This window comes from Rhinichthys klamathensis, unplaced genomic scaffold (genome assembly GCF_029890125.1).
Source record: "Rhinichthys klamathensis goyatoka isolate OS25496 unplaced genomic scaffold, OSU_Roscu_1.1 h1tg000071l_1, whole genome shotgun sequence".
NCBI classification, from domain to species: Eukaryota; Metazoa; Chordata; class Actinopteri; order Cypriniformes; family Leuciscidae; genus Rhinichthys; species Rhinichthys klamathensis.
Window position 1 is genome coordinate 400149 of NW_026606614.1, and position 18401 is coordinate 418549.

The 18401-nt window shown below is 36.0% G+C and overlaps 1 protein-coding gene across 1 annotated transcript; it reads right to left on the bottom strand.

Moving 5' to 3' along the window:
• Positions 1-1350: 1350 nt before the first annotated feature.
• On the bottom strand, positions 1351-17954 carry prkg2 (protein kinase cGMP-dependent 2). Its single transcript, XM_056250565.1, has 19 exons — positions 17831-17954; positions 13728-14224; positions 12523-12689; positions 12256-12369; positions 11473-11578; positions 10652-10715; positions 8718-8795; positions 7838-7932; positions 7522-7590; positions 7343-7441; positions 6165-6318; positions 5923-6059; positions 5531-5620; positions 3689-3830; positions 3442-3605; positions 3226-3348; positions 3049-3111; positions 2276-2342; positions 1351-1646 (listed from the first exon to the last, which is right to left on the bottom strand). Exons 2-19 carry the CDS (start codon positions 14207-14209, stop codon positions 1551-1553), a joined length of 2310 nt encoding a protein of 769 aa, XP_056106540.1. The 5' UTR covers positions 14210-14224; positions 17831-17954; the 3' UTR covers positions 1351-1550.
• Positions 17955-18401: the final 447 nt, after the last annotated feature.

Below are 18401 nucleotides of genomic sequence, written 5' to 3' on the forward strand. Positions count from 1 at the left end.
TGTGTGTTTTTTTGTTTTTTGACAACAGAGAAATGAACACATATATGTAAAAGTGGGCTATTATCTTAATATATAATACATACGTCAAAACACACTATGTAAAGCACTCCTTTAGCATTTTTGTAATATATTTTTTGGAAGGCTTCCGCCACACTGTGTGTTTTGTAAATGTTATGCTGTAGGTGAAAGGATGTGCTTTGTATGATAAGCTTCATAAGAAATTATATTTGTATATGGAAATGACCTTTAAAAGCATTTATTTATTGTCTGTATGATGCCTTCTGTATCTTAATTTTGTGAAGCACAGAGGGGTTCATTAAATATTCATTGAGCTTTGCTGCACAAAGGTTAGACGGGGTGCAAAAGGAAGCAATCACATGACTCATGTCAAATGAGCGAGAATGCTTCTTTTTGTAACATCTCCCTAGTTGAAAGAATCCCTTTCGGCAGATTGTTCGAGGAAATCAATAAAGTTTTAAGAATTATGTAGCCATGTGTTTATTTATCTATCATGTGTTAAAGGACTCAGCCCTCTGGCGATAAAGCAGAACTTTACTGAATATTGATTGCATTGTTATGCAATCAAAAATTATATTGAGATTGTTGCATCATGGAACATCCATGATGTAAATTCCTTAATGGGTCAATAAGGTCTGGAAAGTTACCACACAAACATCAAAGTCCATTATTTAATAGATACTTACAAATCGCTAATGTGCAATAACGGCTGAACTTGAAATGTGCTGGGAATAAAAAGGAAGAAATGCTCATTTTTTACATTTTAGATAACATTTTAATATACAATTCATGTAAAATATCTTTGTAGAATCTTGCAGGATGCCTAAAAAAAAACAACTAAATTCTCACAAAAAAGAAAGACATTTTTCCTATTCACAAGGATAAAATAAGCAAGCGGCAAACATTACATCAGCACAAACATATCTGGCTCAGATGCAGAGGTTCGAGTCACCTGAAGTATGCTAAAAATATTACTTTTCACATAACTCTGCTGGAGTTGCACAAACCCACTGAGGTTAACCTTTGAAACCTCATCAGTGGCATTCACAGTCACAGGTGGTCATTACCTCCAGGAGCTCAAATACGTGACATCACCAACGCTTCTAAAACAGGGAACATCTCACCCTCCTGCCAAACCACAATCCGTTCCACATGTCTAAAGGTAAATATTACCAATGGTTTCACACCATGCTCGTCTATGATGCCCCAGCTACATCATTCTCACAGACTGATCCTGCTCTGACATCTCGGTGGTACAGTTTCAGTCACTTCAACAATGTTTATAATCGCAATGAATGAGTACATCTGAACATCGTTTCTGAAACAATGTCTCTCCTCCTCTGCTGTGCCTCCCACTGCACTAACAGCAGCCTTCGGTCAAGGAGTCCATTGTTGCAACACATACACGGGTTCTGTTGGCTTCATGGTCTAAGGTTCCTTGGGGAAAAGGCTGGCATGTTGGAGATGACAAACGGCAGAAGAGTTTTGTTTAACTCAAAATGTTTGAGCACATGGGTGCATCGAGGGGTCAGTTAGAAGTCGGTGTCCCAACCCGACATTTCATCTGGAGGGATTTCTTCTTCAGGAGGATAACTGTCAAAGTAACTGTGGTCAGTGGGTCCCTTCACCTGGAGAAGAAGAAAGAGACAGATCAAATAAATAGTGAGAGGATCAGAAAGAAAAGGAAAAAACAAGATGATATTATATACTGATACAATACTGTGCAAAAGTTTGAGGTCAATAAGATGTTTTCTACTTTTATTTAGCAGGGATGCATTCAATTGGTCAAAGGTGACAGTAAAGATATTTATAATGTTACAAAAGATTTCTATCTCAAATAAATGCTGTTCTTTTGAATGTTCGATTCATCAAAAATACTTGAAAAAAAATCATGTTTCCACAAAAACATTAAGCAGCACAATGTTTTCAACATTGATAATAAGAAGAAATGTTTCTCGAGCATCAAATCTTCATATTAGACTAATTTCTGAAGGATCATGTGACACTGAAGACTGAATTAATGATGCTGAATATACAGCTTTAGCATCACAGCAATAAATGATATGGTACAATACATAGAAAGGAGTTGTTTATAATTGTACATTTCACAATATTACTGTTTTTACGTAATGTTTGTTCAAATAAATGCGACCTTGGTGAACATACAAGACTCTGACCCCAAACTTTTGAATGGTAGTGCGCATGTCATTTTATGATACGTGATCCCATAAAAATCTCTAGATGATGTTTGTCTTACCTCTCTTTTAAGTGGTGATATCAGACTTCTGGATTTCATACCACTCCAGCTAAATCCTGTAAACCATCTAAACACCAACGAACAACATCATGAATTTAATAACCGTTGTAAAATGTATGTAGGTAACAATGATACCAATTTCAAAGTTAGTGTTTATGGATGCCCACTGAATGCAAATGTAATGTTTGCTAACATGATAGAAACCTGTTTAGGGGCAAAGGAAAAAGAGCAAAGCATCAATTTAGTCCAAAGGCTGTGTAAGTTCAGGCCTATATAAGAGCAGGCCCAGAAAAAGCCAGAACATCCATAAAGGTCAAGATTAGAATCTCCTAAGATTTACTGATTGATTTGATTAGGAGTGACATGTGTTACTGATGGAACAAATTCCAGAGATCTTGGGTTATTTAGGGTACCATCTAATTTAGTCTGCACCATTATGAAAAACCAAGCATAAGTGTGTTTTTTTCAAACATGAGAAATCTGAAAATGAAAGACAAAAACAAGTAAAATATCTGTAGTAATATCTGCAACCACAATATATCCATAATTCAGTATAGTGTTTGGGTAACTATCTAAGCAACTACTTAAATGAATGTCTTTGAGTGTACAACGTCTGAGGGTTCTGACCAATATTTTGTGAAAACATATGAGATAATACAGTTAAATATTTTGCTAATTTTGTGTTAATAAATATAGCATAAGACAGTCAAATTGATGAAATTGGGGATATTTTTTAGTCAAACAGCACCAGATTTTGACTGTTGTACACTTACCTGTGTTTTTTAATATCAGTTATTCCATTCTTTAGATTGCCCAGTCGCTCTGAAGGGTTTTGTCTTCATAAAAAAAGAGAACAGCAAAATCATTTTATGATATATTGCAGAGGCTGAATAGTTTCCGAAAACAGGTAAAATACATAAGAATAAGTTAAGAAGGATGCATGATCGTACCTGCACAGCTTTCGGATAAGGTCACCTGGCCTCTTGGTGATCTTTTTAGGGAAATCCATCTTCTCAATTCCTTTCAGAATGAATGTGTATATAATCATCTGATCTGAGCCAGTAAAGGGGGGGCTTAAGGAACAATCAGATCAAATACATTAGAGTAGGTCTTTCATGCATTTGTATTATTAAATGTGTTCCACTAGAACTTGAGCTGATGCAAACCTTCCTGTAAGAAGTTCAAAGATCAGGATTCCAAGAGACCAGAAGTCCACACTGAGACCGTGACCTTTATTGAGAATGATCTCAGGTGCAACATACTCTGGAGTCCCACAGAACGTCCAGGTCTTCTGGCCACACTTGAGCTTCTTAGCAAAGCCAAAATCCACCTGAGTAAACATGCTTGGACTCAGTATCGCTGCACTGAGTTTAATAAGTGAATTCGAAGTGAAGTTTGCTGACTTCTGCTCACCAATTTGACGTATCCATCTGTATCCAGCATCAGATTCTCAGGCTTCAGGTCTCTGTATATGATGCCGTTGTTGTGTAGGTAGTCAAAGGCCTCTGTTACACAGCCCACACAGAACTTGGTAGTGTACTCATCAAAACTCCCCCTGGATCAAAACAGAAACGTTTAGCATATGCATCAAACCAGTAAAACTGTAGCTGTTCCGGATGCATGAAATAGGTAGACGTGATTATGCTGGACACGTGTGGGAGAGATACATTTACTATACTATGTAAATACTGATTTACATTAGTTGGAAAGCCTATGTGACATCACGTTGGATGATAACGTTAAATTGCAAATAAGCTTTGTTAATAAATTGTGAGCGGGTCTGTGACTGGCACTCAATTTGCCCTGGTTCGAGTGATGCAAAGTCATTTACATTACAGAACTTATTCAGTCTGCTAAATATAATGAACTGAGTAAAAGGCTAATAAATAAAAATCACATTTTGTCTCAAAATAAATTTCCTTAAGTAGCGCCTAGTTTATTTTCCTTTTTTACCCACTACTAGCTGACAATTTTTGAGCAACGTTAAAATAGCGTTAGGGAAACGTTAGTATAGCGTTAAAGTAATGTTAGAATAACATTCTAACATAACGTTACTTTAACGTTCCCCTAAATATTCTACCATTACTTTAACGTTATTCTAACGTTCCCCTAACATTATTCCAACGTCACTTTAACGTTGCTCTAACGTTTTTCCAACGTTACTTTAACATTCCCCTAATTTTTTTCGAACATTATTTTAACGTTCACCTAACGTTATTCTAACTTTCCCCTAATTTTATTCTAACGTTCCCAGAACATTCCCCTAATAACCCTGCTGTACGTCAGTATTCATGCAGCACACCAGCGACCCAGTATAGTATAAGAGGCGCGAGATCAGAGACGTGCAGTCAATGAAGATAGAAACAAACGTATTACTGTAATTTATGATTTCTGTGCTTTTCACACTATGCTTAACCCTGACTTAATATTTTAGCTATAAAGTTGGATTTATCTGATCATTATAAACGTGTTTTGATTGATCTCATTTCAACATAAATGCTCTATTAAAATAATGTCAGAGCTCTGTATAGGTCATTATACAAAAACATCTGCCACGTTTTAATTGGAAGGTTATTTTACATGTTTATTAAATAATAACCTAAAAATAACCATTAGGGAACACTTTGTGCAAGTTATTTTTAGGTTATTTAAAAATAACCTCACTGCAACTTTCTGGAAATGTTATTTTATGGTTGCAAAAAATAAAACCTAAAAAGAATGTTCCTAGAACGTTGTTATTTGGTTCTCCAAAAAATAACCAAACGGGAACCAAATACTAAAGATGGGGGAACATTCTGTTTTCTGGGTAGACTATGCAAACATCAAATGCGTTTTACCGGATTCAATGCATCTTGAACTTTGTTCAAACTAGGTTTGATCAGGATGTTCTTATCCAGTATGTGTCTAGAGGAAGTGCTGGCTGGTGTAGCTGTTTTTAACGAGTTTTGATGAGGTCCACACTGATTCCTTGGCTCCGTCCAGTTTCATCAGGAAAAATCCCACTTTACGAGTGCATTGGTTGGTAATTTTCCCGCTCTAGCTAGAACATGACGGTTGTGCAAATTGATTTTTTTAAACGGCAATCGCATATTTAGTTTTATATTTGTATTTGTGGTATTGTAAATTTCAGGGAAGAAAAAAAAACGTTGAAATGCGGGACACTGCTTATGTCTCGCGGGACGCAGGACGAGGAACAAAGCTCCCGATTCCGGGACTGTCCAGCTTTTGGTCACCCTAGCATGAAATGGAGCTCACCTGTCTCTCAGAAGACTCCAGATTTCTCCACCCAGACATGCCTCCAACAGCATGTATACATACTTGTTGTCTTTGAAAGTGCAGTACATTCTAAGAGCAAAAATGTACAGATCAGATCAAAACAAAAGTTTTGAAATTCACAGCTTGCAGTAACATTCACTGCCACTGACTTCTCTTATGTTTGGTTAAATGAAGCATTTTAGGTATGGACCTTCTCTCAATGTAATCATGTGAACACTAAGGGGATTCATCATGAATATCTCTTCAAAAGCAATGAACAGGGAAATTCAATGATCAGATTATCTTTAAGATCTTCCGATATTTCCTAAAACTCACAAGACTAAACAGGCTTTCCTAAAACAGTCTGATCACTGATGACTAGATGAACATACTTTACAATAAAAGGAGAGTTTGTTTCAAGCAAGATCCTCCTCTCTGAGTAGATGTGCTCTTCCTGTCTGTTATCCACGATGTGCCGTTTCTTGATGCATTTCAGAGCAAACGTCACATTCTCATGCTTCACTTTCACCTAGAGCAAAAAAAGGCATCATTATTGCTCATCTCACTCCCTCACTTTGTGGGAATGATTTATATCATAAAGAAGAAGTGTGATTATTGTGAACAAGCTTCTAACCAATTCAACTCTGCCAAAGCCCCCAACTCCCAGCGTGGCAATAACCTCGAGGCAGCTGAAGGGTATAGTGGATGCAAAGCTGCTCTCTGTCTCTTTCAGCTCTATCATATCATGTGACACTGGTGTGGTTGGTGGGGTGCAGCTTCCCGACCTTCTAATAGAAAAAGTAAGGATTTTCAGAGATAAGGGATTGTCATTATTTTGGTCATTCCGTTTAAGACAATTATACAGAGTGGCAAATTTGTCTAATTTTTGATTGGTTACACTCTAAACAATGCTGGGTTGTTTTAACCCAAATTTGGGTCAAATATGGACCAACCCAAATGTTCCCAGCTGGCATTCGACTGACATTAAACGTTTAAATGTGGTTGAAATAATGTCAGTTTATGAAAAAACATTAATTCAACGTTAAAACAACGTTGAACACCAAATAGTTGAAGTTGTGTTGTTGACTCACTACGGATTCAACATAGAAATATCAAAAAAAATTGAGTTGTACGTCAAATCAACATTGTTTTTACAACCATGACTTTTAAACATTTTGTTGAAATATATCAGTAGAAAAATAACGTTGTTCCAAAATCCAATTTGCAATCTGATTTGCAAAATCTAAACACAATTCAACGGTTATCCAACACTGGCACCTGACGTTGATTCAACAGTGACTCGACGTTAAAATGCCAGCTGGGTTGGGTTAAAAATTTAATTTAAAATTTTAACCCAACTTCAACTTTCACTTTCAACTGTAAATTTTTTAATTACATTTTTAACCCAACATTTGGGTTTGTCCATATTTGACCCAAATTTGGGTTGAAACAACCCAGCATTTTTTAAAGTGTACTAAACAGCTGAAAAGGAAAAAATACTATTATTTCTTGGCATTATTTCTTGGCCACTAAACAAATGAGCAAATTTGAGACACTGACCCTTGCTCTTTTAATAAAGTAATTTTAAGTAATAAAATTACAAAAGAGAAGCATTTATATGAGTGGTCTCAGACTTTTGGACCCCACTGTATATACAATATAGATAAATAGGTGGATTGGAGATTCACATGCTTAAATCTAGAAAGTAAAATCTGCCATTTTCCAAATAGCTCCAACCAGTTGAGATATTCTTATATTCACACTACATAATATACAATATGTACACGTATATATATATATATATAAACTTACTTAGCCTTTCTTTTCTTATCGTCTCGTGCTAAATTCTCGACATAGCTCTGGAGGTACTTCTTAAGCTCATCAAAAGTTCCAACAGTTTGACTGAAGGTTCTAAGAGAAAAGCGTTGTTAGTCACAAACTACAAGAAACATAATCAATTGAATGACGATGATCTTCAAGTGTGAACTCACTCTCGATCAATGACAAGGCATTCCACCCCATCCTCATCTGCTATTATATTTGCAGATCTGACATCATCACTGTAGTTTGGCAAAGTAGGAACACATAAAGTGCATTAGACATAAACTGAGCTAAAAATGGCTCCTAAAATGACAGTTCTATGAATATGTTTGTAATATTCTATTAACTAATATACATGTTGACGAGACAAAGATGATGCTCTCTGCTACTGCAGTGATGCTAAAAGTCCCCATATACCAAATGGTTATTGAAATAGGATTAAATGGGGACATGAGAATTGAGCTGGGGATTGAAGAAGGACAGCACCTGATGAGGGCCTTCTCTCCGAAATAATCCCCTTTCCCCAAGGTGTTGATGATCTGAGGCTCTTCATGATCCTGTGTGCTCTGTGTGACTTTAATCTGAGCAACAGCGAAAGACAGAGGTTGCATTTGAAAACGAACAAACCATATTAGTTTTTGAGTATTAGTTAGTGTTTTCAATAATAATGATTGGAGAAATGGAGTTAGTTCGTTCGTTCATTCTCAATTCTCTATAGAATGATCCACTAAAACACGATGACCCTCTTGACCTTTCTGATAGGCAGTTTTTGGTGGCCAGCACTAATGGTCTTATTCCCAAAACACTCTCGGACATGGTGGCGACAGGCTGACGAGAACCATCATTTCCGGTAATTAAATTCTCTCCCCCTCAGTAAAACCTCTTCCTTCCCCCCGTCTTGAGCGACAGTAGAGCAGAAATGAACAGGGGATCCGAGCCTGACTAGCTCATGCTAAACAGTTCCTGTAGCTTCCCAGTGGAGAGTCCTGTCTCTTAACCCCTTCGGTGTCGAATTACTGATTTATCTGAATGCGCTCGACCTCCCAAAGACCCAGATCGGTGTCTGCAGTGAAGTCCATGAGGATTAGTGGAGTGGAAAAGTGGTTCCTCAAATGGGATAAATCACTTTTATTTTTTGATGGTTTAGCTTTAGCATTGAATGGTGTGAGTACATAGCATAACCTGGGTAGTGTATGTATGTATGTAGCAAAAGCACATCAGTTTTTACATTTTAAATTATAGTAGTAATTCATTTTAAGTATATGTAACCTCGTGTAATGAGACATGACTTAATGTTAAGCATAGTACGCTAAATACAGTAAATACACAAAACAAAACAAATTGATGATAATAGATTGCAAATTACCTTTCCATTGGCGATTATGTAAAAAGTGTTTCCTTCTTCTCCCTCCCGGATGATGTAGTCTCCTTTATTATAATACTCCTGTTCAGCAAACGCAAGACAAAACTCATTTAGCTATTGATTTTACCATCAACCCACTGCTGTCATTTTCCCGGAGAGGTTCCCTGAGGGAGACAACAGGAAGGCCGCCATGTCTGCTTTCACAATGATATAAGAAGATATGTCTCCTACACTTATTGCTTACTTACATACTTGTCAAATTTCATAAAATGTGTTTCCTCAGTAGAAGTTAAAAGGCTAGGTCACCCAAAAATTAAAATTCTGTCATTTACTCACCCTCAAGTTGTTTCAAACCAGTATGAATTTCTTTCTTCTGCTAAACACAAGATATTTTTGTTCAGCAGAAGGAAAAAATTCATGCAGGTTTGGAACAACTTGAGGGTGAGTAAATGATGACAGAATTTTTCTTTTTGGGTGACCTAGCCCTTTAAATTGTACAGTTGACCGTAAGGTAGCACTTCACTAACCATTAAAACAGTTCAGCTTTTTATAATAAATAACAACAACAAAACAGCATTTTGGAACTGGCTTTAATACTCCAGAATAAGCTGTTTACTAGACTAAAATTTGTGGGGGGTTTTGTTACTGTACCCAGCTGGCATTCGACTGACATTAAACGTTTAAATGTGGTTGAAATAATGTCAGTTTATGAAAAAACATTAATTCAACGTTAAAACAACGTTGAACACCAAATAGTTGAAGTTGTGTTGTTGACTCACTACGGATTCAACATAGAAATATCAAAAAAATTTGAGTTGTACGTCAAATCAACATTGTTTTTACAACCATGACTTTTAAACATTTTGTTGAAATATATCAGTAGAAAAATAACGTTGTTCCAAAATCCAATTTGCAATCTGATTTGCAAAATCTAAACAAAATTCAACGGTTATCCAACACTGGCACCTGACGTTGATTCAACAGTGACTCGACGTTAAAATGCCAGCTGGGTACTTTGGTTGCCTAGAGCTTGAGAACACTGTGCTTGAACTGATATCCCTCCAATTCAATGGAACGATTCACCTGAAATTTGAGATTAAATCTTGTTTCGAATTTTTCAAATCTGAGTTTTGCCAAAACTGAATCATTAAACCATTCTAGAACATTATAGCTGTCCATCAAAGGCATCCCAAGACATTCTTTGAGTTTTAATTTCTCTGGTGCATGTACTCCACTGATCTCCATCCCCAACTGTCTTCCTGACAGAGCTCTGCTGTGTCATTAGAGAAGCTCTCTAGGTATGCCACACTCCTGAGGGTCTCAAAACATGTGTCTTCTTCTAGCATCCCATCTGCATTCCATTCCCCACTGTTTAATGATAGAGTTCCACATTATCTGCATGTTTCAGTCCAAAACATCTGGGCCACTATTGGGTTACATTGCTTCTTTACCTCTAGAGAGGGGAATATAATCAACTCCATCGGAGTGATTGAATAACGACATTCTCCCATTCTACCCCAGGGGCCGACAATCGAGAAGAATGCCCTTGATGTTTTTTCAGCATGGAAGAACATGAGGATGCTTATTTGACGTTGAGTTGACAAAGCCCACACTCTTTTAGAAAAATTCACTTGGCCCCTCATGGAGAAATGGAATAAATCAGTCAGCAGCCTACACTGGCTGCTACAAACATCTTTAACAAATCACTCGTCCCCTCGATTGGAGCGAACACTTCACCCAGCCGTAGTCAAATAACTATGGTAACAATATACAGGGCCAAGTGATGAAAGATGCAATATCAACACTGCTTGTCCAAAATTGTCGGTTTGGATTTATACATCTGAAAACTTTACCACAGATAGATATTTTGGATCAGATGGGGCTGGTTAGCTTTTTTGAATCACCAAATTTTAATAATGTTAAAAGGTTTTACTTACCACCTCTAAGCAGTCCACAATCTTAGTTAGTTTGTCCCCAGGTAGACTAGAAAGAAGTGAAACACTAAAATAAAATAAAATAAAATAAAATAAAATAAAATAAAATAAAATAAAATAAAATAAAATAAAATAAAATAAAATAAAATAAAATAAAATAAAATAAAATAAAATAAAATAAAATAAAATAAAATAAAATAAAATAAAATAAAATAAAGGTTAGGACATTTGTAGGAGACAAGCAATCAAACATCATTTTCTAAAATATATATTTTGGGCATTTTTGCCTTTTATGCATTTAATCAACATTTAATGTTCATTTGTCTTATTCAAAACATATTGGTTTAAATTTTGATCTATGACTCTCATATGACTAAACTGATACAAACAATTTAAGATTGCCCCTTTGACTCGGATTGAACTGATGGTTATGGAGAACAGTTCTGTTTCAGTTCAGTTCTATTTCATCTAATATAAGATACTATCTCACAATCCTTTCTTATTAGAATGTCTTTAAGAGCACTCAAATTGAATTATAACATTTTCCTCCTTTCATGTTTGCCATTTAAACTGATAGTTATATAAGCAAGGTCACAGAGGTCACTTCAACCAGACCGTGAACTAACATTAACATCATTAATAGCATGGCTAATGCCTCCAAAAAAAAAAACATTCCTAGCTATGCTTTATTTGTTTGTTTGATCTCTACAACGTTTCATGCAAAAGCCGTACTTTGATGTTTTCAGGTCCAGCTATTACTTGACTGCACATTATGTGGTAGGACAACACAGTAAACAGCGGGAGGGATGAACAGTTTGGATTACCTCCTCAGGAAGTGGCGGTATTGCTCGTGTCGAGCCTCGGCAGTCATCCGCATGATGTTGTGAAAGACTTCTCGATCGAGGGCCCATGTTTTCACATTGCTGGCCGCTGTGATCATAACAAAACTACAGGTAAGGGAAATACCAGGAGCTCCCTCGTTCCTCCCTGAGTGGTGTCCATTTAAACTTCAGTGACTCAGTGACCAGGGAACAACAGCTGCTTCCAATAGGACCATTAGGAAGTGATTACATTTTATCATGGTGACTTGGTAGAGAACATATTTAAGTATCAAAGTACCAACAGTGCAAGTGTAAAGAAATATAATTTTTGTAATATTAAGAGTGATCACATTAAAAATTAACCACTGAAAGTATGCACCACGCTGATTTATAATTTAATATTATGGGTAACCATGTTTTACTGCACACCAGTGCTTTTTTAAGAGTGGGAATAAAAGATAATATGAGGGAAGGCATTTGAGACGGTACATCTGGCCACACAAACAAGCAAACAAAATTACTGACAAGCCAATGAGATTACCACTACAAGACAAAACAATGGTGTTTTAGTTCTCACTGGTGTTTATTTGATAGCCTGTGGCTACATGAGGCCAATCCATGGTCACAGCATGAACTAAACACACAAAGTGCTTTCGTGCAGGGACAATTTGAATTCGGTGGAAATAAGTTACAGTACCCTATATAACATATTTGTCAGAAACAGAACTATATTACTCATACACATCTAAGTGAAAGATAGAATGAAGCACAAAGGAAATACTTCACCTTTGACCGATGCAGTCCTGGTGCAATTGTACAAGATGGCTAATTCACCAAATGTGGTCCAGACTGCTATTGATGTGAGCAGTTTGTTGTGCTGATAGACATCCAGCTTGCCATCTGTAAGAGTAAACGGTACTTAAACACAAATTGTTTCTTTTTTGCAACAAATTGTTGCATTCTGATTAAATTTGCATTTAATTCAAAAAGTGGGTTTATTATTATTTACAGTGTAGAGATTATAATGCAATAATTAAATTACTTGATTCATACCTGCAAGCACAAACAAGTGGTTTCCCGGCTCTCCTTGTTTTATGACGTATTCTCCTTGCTGGTACGTCCGCTCATACATGCATTCCACCATGTCTTTGACCTGTTGCACTTCCAGTCTCCTCAGATACTGGTTCTTATTTAAAGCATCGGTGAGGAGCTTCTTTACACTGTTAAAGATATTGGTAAAAATATATATATATTGCTTGTAACTGTGATAGCTGTGACATTGTTACTCATACCCCCGGTTTCACAGACAAGGTTTAAGCCTAGTCCCAGACTACAATGCATGTGTGAGCTGTTTTAACTAAAAACAACTTGCGCTGACGTATCTTAAAATATGTCAGTGCCATTGTTTTGTCTCAAGATGCACACCAGTAATGTTTTTTTTTTTCTAAGGCACATTTATTAAAGCTACTTAAATGTCCTAATTGAACTAAATCCTGGCTTAATCTAAGCTCTGTCTGTGAAACCGGGCCTTGGACTGTTCATGGGTTGACTGAGAACAAATTATTCAAGATGGACTAATTGGACAGTTCTCGCTATTGAAAGGCACCAGTTGTTTCCTTTTTTTGAGTGTTAGAATAGAGACAGGATTATGAATATCAGCATTGTATTTTGCAGGCAGATTAGACCAATTTAAGCCTCCCAACATAATGAGTTTAGCATATGAAAAACACAGACTAATTACCAACATGAACAAATGGCACATCTCTTTTAGCTCTTTGAGGATGCTTGATACAATAATGAATATTCTTGTTCAAAACCACGCACATACAGTATGCACACACAAAACACATAACATGACCTACTAAGGTAATCTTACATTCGCAAACAAACATACAGCTTTAAACCACATTTATTCCTTATGATGATAACAGGTAATAGTTAATCAAACTGTCTGTGTTGGTGCATCATCATGACACCAGTAGGTGGCGACAAGGGAAGTATTTATGAGTGAATCGTGAGATTACTGTTGCTCAAACAGACACGCAATAAATTCCGCTTTGACTTCGCTTGGAACTATTTTCATTGGAGGAGCAAAAATATACAGTAACTGGCAATATTTTGTCTAAAAGTTTACTCTATTAATTTGTAGGCATATTTCTTAAATATACCTAGTCCCAAATACTAACATAACCACTAATGACAATCAAATTCTGGAAGGAAATTGGCCTCAAAAGCAGAAAATGAATTACATCTCTCACCTTTGCTCTTTCCAGACTCGTGCACTCTCAAAGTAGAACTTTGGTATACCGCTGGAATCATACGTTCTGGATGAAGGCTCTGCAGAAACTCCAGCTTTTGCTCCTTTCCTCCTGTTGAGGGTATCTCTGAGCAGGCCTGTGAGACACTGACTGACCTTTTCCTTGATAGGTGATGGCAGGAGACCCAACTCCCCTTGATTCTTCAGTGCATCCTGCAGCTTGTTGAGTTGGAGACACTTGTTCCTCAAAGCATCAGATATCTCTGAAATGGCCTGTCTCTGCTGAGCCAACTGCTCCTCTAGATGTTTGATCTGAAGCTCCTTGGCATTCAAGTCTTCATCCTTCTTCTTCAGTTGACTCTCTAACTCTTCCACTCTAACTCTGAGGACTTGAGGAACTGAGCTTGTTTCCCCATTGTTTTTGGATTTGGCCGAGCCACTGACCTGCTTGAGAGGATTCAGCTTCATAGAACCATTTCCCATTTTGGCACTTTTATTCTACAATAAAAGATGATCAAGTTCAATTTCAGTTTGCTGTCGGATGACATCACACAATATTATTAAAATAATTAAAGGATAATATTATTAAAAAATTATCAAATATAATATTTCAGTCTTAACCCTTTTTCTGTCAGTCAATTTATTGGCTTGAAAAAACTTATTTAACATTTAAGTGATTATAAACAAATGTTCTACTTTGTGATAAAACATATGAATACAGAAGTGTTATTTTAATGTCACTGAGATACTATTATAGTTTTTGATAATATTTTGAATTTTTGATATCTCAAACGGTTTGGCCGTGGCGAGGAAACGAATTTATGGCGAGAAAAGAGAAACACGAAGTGTTATAACTTCTGCATACATTAACTGATCTTGATGAAACTTCAGCAGTGTGTTCGTGGTAAGAGGCCGATCAGATGGATGTAACTATTGTGAGTAAAAGTTATAGCGCCACCAACTGGCAGCAGGAAGTGTGTCACTTTCTAAATGTTTTTGACATGGTCAAAACCAAAAAGGTATGTATATTGTACTCTTCAAGCCGGACAGCTTTCTAATTTACAGTCATTAGCTACGACCAACATTTTGGTTTGAATGTGGATTTCAGATTCTGAGTTTTTAGCTACTCCTCCTAAGTAGTTTATTTTATTCACGCCAAACTTTTTCAACATGATGAAAATACATTAAAGATGCTAAATTGTGAACTGATATTGAATATCTCAAACGGTTTTGCAATGGAGAGGGATTAAATTAATGTCAAAAAAAGAATCAGGAAATGTCTCATATCTTTCTAAAATGTAATTCAAAATGTGTTCAAAATCAGCTAGGCCTATTGTATTTATATATAAATATATTAGGGATGTTACTATGGGAATATTTTCCCACCGGTTAATCAACGTGTGACACCGCTGGGGGCTTTAAAATCGCTAACTTGAAAGCGAAAGTAAAATACGGACGTCCGCACAAGACATTAATAATGGTGCAGAGTAGAGCGAGCTTTTACAATTAATTCCTATTAATTGAAAAAGGAATGAACTAAACAACGTTCACTCTGTTCAGCTCGTCCCTCACCGTGGGCGCGCACAGTTATGAATGCATGTGCAGCTGTGAGCATTTTAGTTTAATTTTAAAATTAGCGCCATTTCGGGGGACGTATTACTTGAATTTTTTTTACAAAAACACAATGTTGTGTTTTATTGCGAGTGTATACAAATATAAGTAAACAATTTGCAGTTTGAATGATGTCCTGTATGAACAAAATGACGGAGTCTGTTTTTATGTGTAACACTGTTCAATCGCACCCACACACACACACACACACACATTCCAGCACTGAATTCTTGACATCGCAAGCTTGTTCATTATAGCCTTAATAATATAATGATGGGGCATGAATTCTAATGAATTCCTATGTAATTGAAGCTGAATGGATTTAGATAAACCATTTCACTGCTGTGTGATTTGGCCTGCATTAAAAAGGAAAATAAATATCTTAAACCTTGTATTTTTTTAAGTAAAGGCATTTAACCAGTTTAATTGTAGTGCATTGACAATACTTTTATTTAATTAGTTTATTAATTCAATTAACTTGATCCATAAACTTGGTCTGAAAATTTGGTACATAAATCAAACACAATTGCATGTAATTAATAATATGAAACTAGGTACACATATAGATATTATCGGGCCGAACAACTTTCATGCAGTAAGTTTTAAGCCAGCCTAAAAGGAAGTCGGGTATTTTGGTCTAAATGTTGCTGAATATCATTAAATTTAAAGGATTTGTTGTGGAATATTTGAGTGTATCGTAAAATCAGAATAATTCTCGCGTTTTAGTGATTCCCTAATTATTTTTTTTATATATATTTTTTCATTGTTCTAATCAGGTCAGGCAAGTAAAATTCTCTGTCTTGCCCCTTTTAAATAATATATATATACTGTATATATATATATACACTATATATAGTTATAATATATATTTTTTTATTATATATATATATATATATATATATATATAGCTGCGAGCAGCGATAGAGGGCCCAAGCCAGTTACCTAAAGGCACCAACTTGGGCCCGTAATCGCTGCTAGCAGCTATATTTATATTTTTAATTAAAGTTTTATAAATATGTCTATAGTTTTAAATGTGTTTACGGTATATATGTTTTATTAATTTTCATTTTAGTTTAAGATTAGTTAGTTTTTTTTTTTTTAGTTTGTTAATTTTAGTACTTCAACTTAAACCAAACAAAAATGAGAAATGCTGCTTGGCAGCAAGCTGAAAAAAAGAAATATATATATATATATATATATTATTATTATTATTTTATTTCAGCTAATGTATTTTTCATAAGTAATAAATGTTTTATGGTTTTGGTGTTGATTTGAGATAACTATAATAACCATGGAATACAGATCTAATAATATTTGCACATTAGGTCAAGTGAAGTTAGTAAAGTAACTTTTTTATTTTATTTTTTATGTGTACATCAGGAAGGTCTCAGGGACAACCAGAGCTTGAGGATGAAATATGTGTGTGATTGTGCATGGTGCATTCATTTTAATAATGAATCTGAGATTGGCATTTAGTCCCTGTCTCAACACAGATCTGTTGATAAATAATATAGATAATGCTGCTGGTCCTTCTGGGTGTGTGCTGATCTTTTGTCGTCAGATTTAATGCTGCCATTTGTGCCCTACAGAACACAACTTTGATGGTAAAGGTTAGGGGATCCTCCCATGCCTTTCATCTACCTGTCATGTATATCTCATTATGAGGGGCACAAGACAGAATGATCATCCACATTTTCATATCTCAGAAGAAGAGTGAGAGAGAGCATTTTACCAGAGATCTGTTGGCCCCAGTGATTTAGACCTAATCAATAATTTAGAGGCACAGTAATACCGGATGGCACCAGCACCCCGTGAGTGTGCAGTATGCTCTTTCCTGGACTATCTGGTGATGTCATTCTTTGCTGACTTTCATTGATGGAAAAAAAAAATGAAAGAGGATGTTTTATAATTCACTTTGGGTTACAAACATACAATGGACACTGGACACTCCCACCACAAAGAAGAATGTTTGAGCACAATCACAGTATTTACAGCACAAGACCTCATACAGATGCCTACTCTCCATACATAAACTTAAAACACAAAGTACACAACACAAAGTAGCCTATGCAATTTAATAAGACTTATTTTCTTTGCATCCAATCTGTTGTTGAATTCACAGGATATTTGATTAGCTTTATTTCCTTACATCCATGAGAGATGTATGTTATGTATTAAGACATGATGTTACAATAGAAAAATAGCTTAGGCTACATATTCAACGTAACCCTCATGCTAAGCTAAACAAAAATACAATAAAATAAATTGGAGCTAAGAAGATTAAATAAAGTAACGTGTTTTCTTCTAACGATACATAAACGACAAAAGTCAATAGGCCTAATTTTAAAATGATAAATCCTACTTTTATATAATTTCGCAGTCTTGTATAAGCCATGCAGACGTTACACCTGTTCTTCCAATTTATCATCTAGCCTAACTAAACGCTTCTGAGAGGCATAAAGTTAAGTTTTAAATGACAAGGAAAACCCCTACCGTTTTCGTGTAGAGGAACTCTTGTACTCTTAAAAGAAGACGGTTGACAGAGTGTTGTGTGTTTGGCCAGCAGCCCCGGTCAGCAGCTCCCTTCTGTTCACGCGCACACACTGGGCATGTGTCATTTCTCCACAATAACTACACTAGCAGTCGTGATGATGGCTTCATGGCAGCAGGATGTGTTCTCTCTCTCTCTCTCTCTCTCTCTCTCTCTCTCTCTCTCTCTCTCTCTCTCTCTCTCTCTCTCTCTCTCTCTCTCTCTCTCTCTCTCTCTCTCTCTCTCTCTCTCTCTCTCGTCATTACTCAATTAATTTATATTTTGGTTTGTTTACCGAAGCGCCTGTTGAAGTGTTAATGGATTAATTAAATGCTGTTGTTTTAAATATCAAGTTTTAAATGGTTTATTACTGACAAGATCTATTGGGCAAAACAATAGTTTAATATTTTTGGTCCATTTTTGCTGTTTCATCTATTGTTTTGTGTTTGATAATTGTTTCATTATGTAGCCTAGGCTACTGCTGAAAAGCACATGTGACGTTTAACAGCAGGTTCTATTGTGACAACTTACCCC

Bases quoted from the DNA above. Each gene is read 5' to 3' on its own strand.
- prkg2 (XM_056250565.1), bottom strand. From the start codon at position 14,209: ATGGGAAATGGTTCTATGAAGCTGAATCCTCTCAAGCAGGTCAGTGGC. The intron at 7,933-8,717 runs GTAATTTGCAAT...GCTGTTGCTCAG, and splicing joins ACATAATCGCCAATGGAAAG to ATTAAAGTCACACAGAGCAC. The intron at 3,606-3,688 runs GTGAGCAGAAGT...ATGTTTACTCAG, and splicing joins CAGATGGATACGTCAAATTG to GTGGATTTTGGCTTTGCTAA.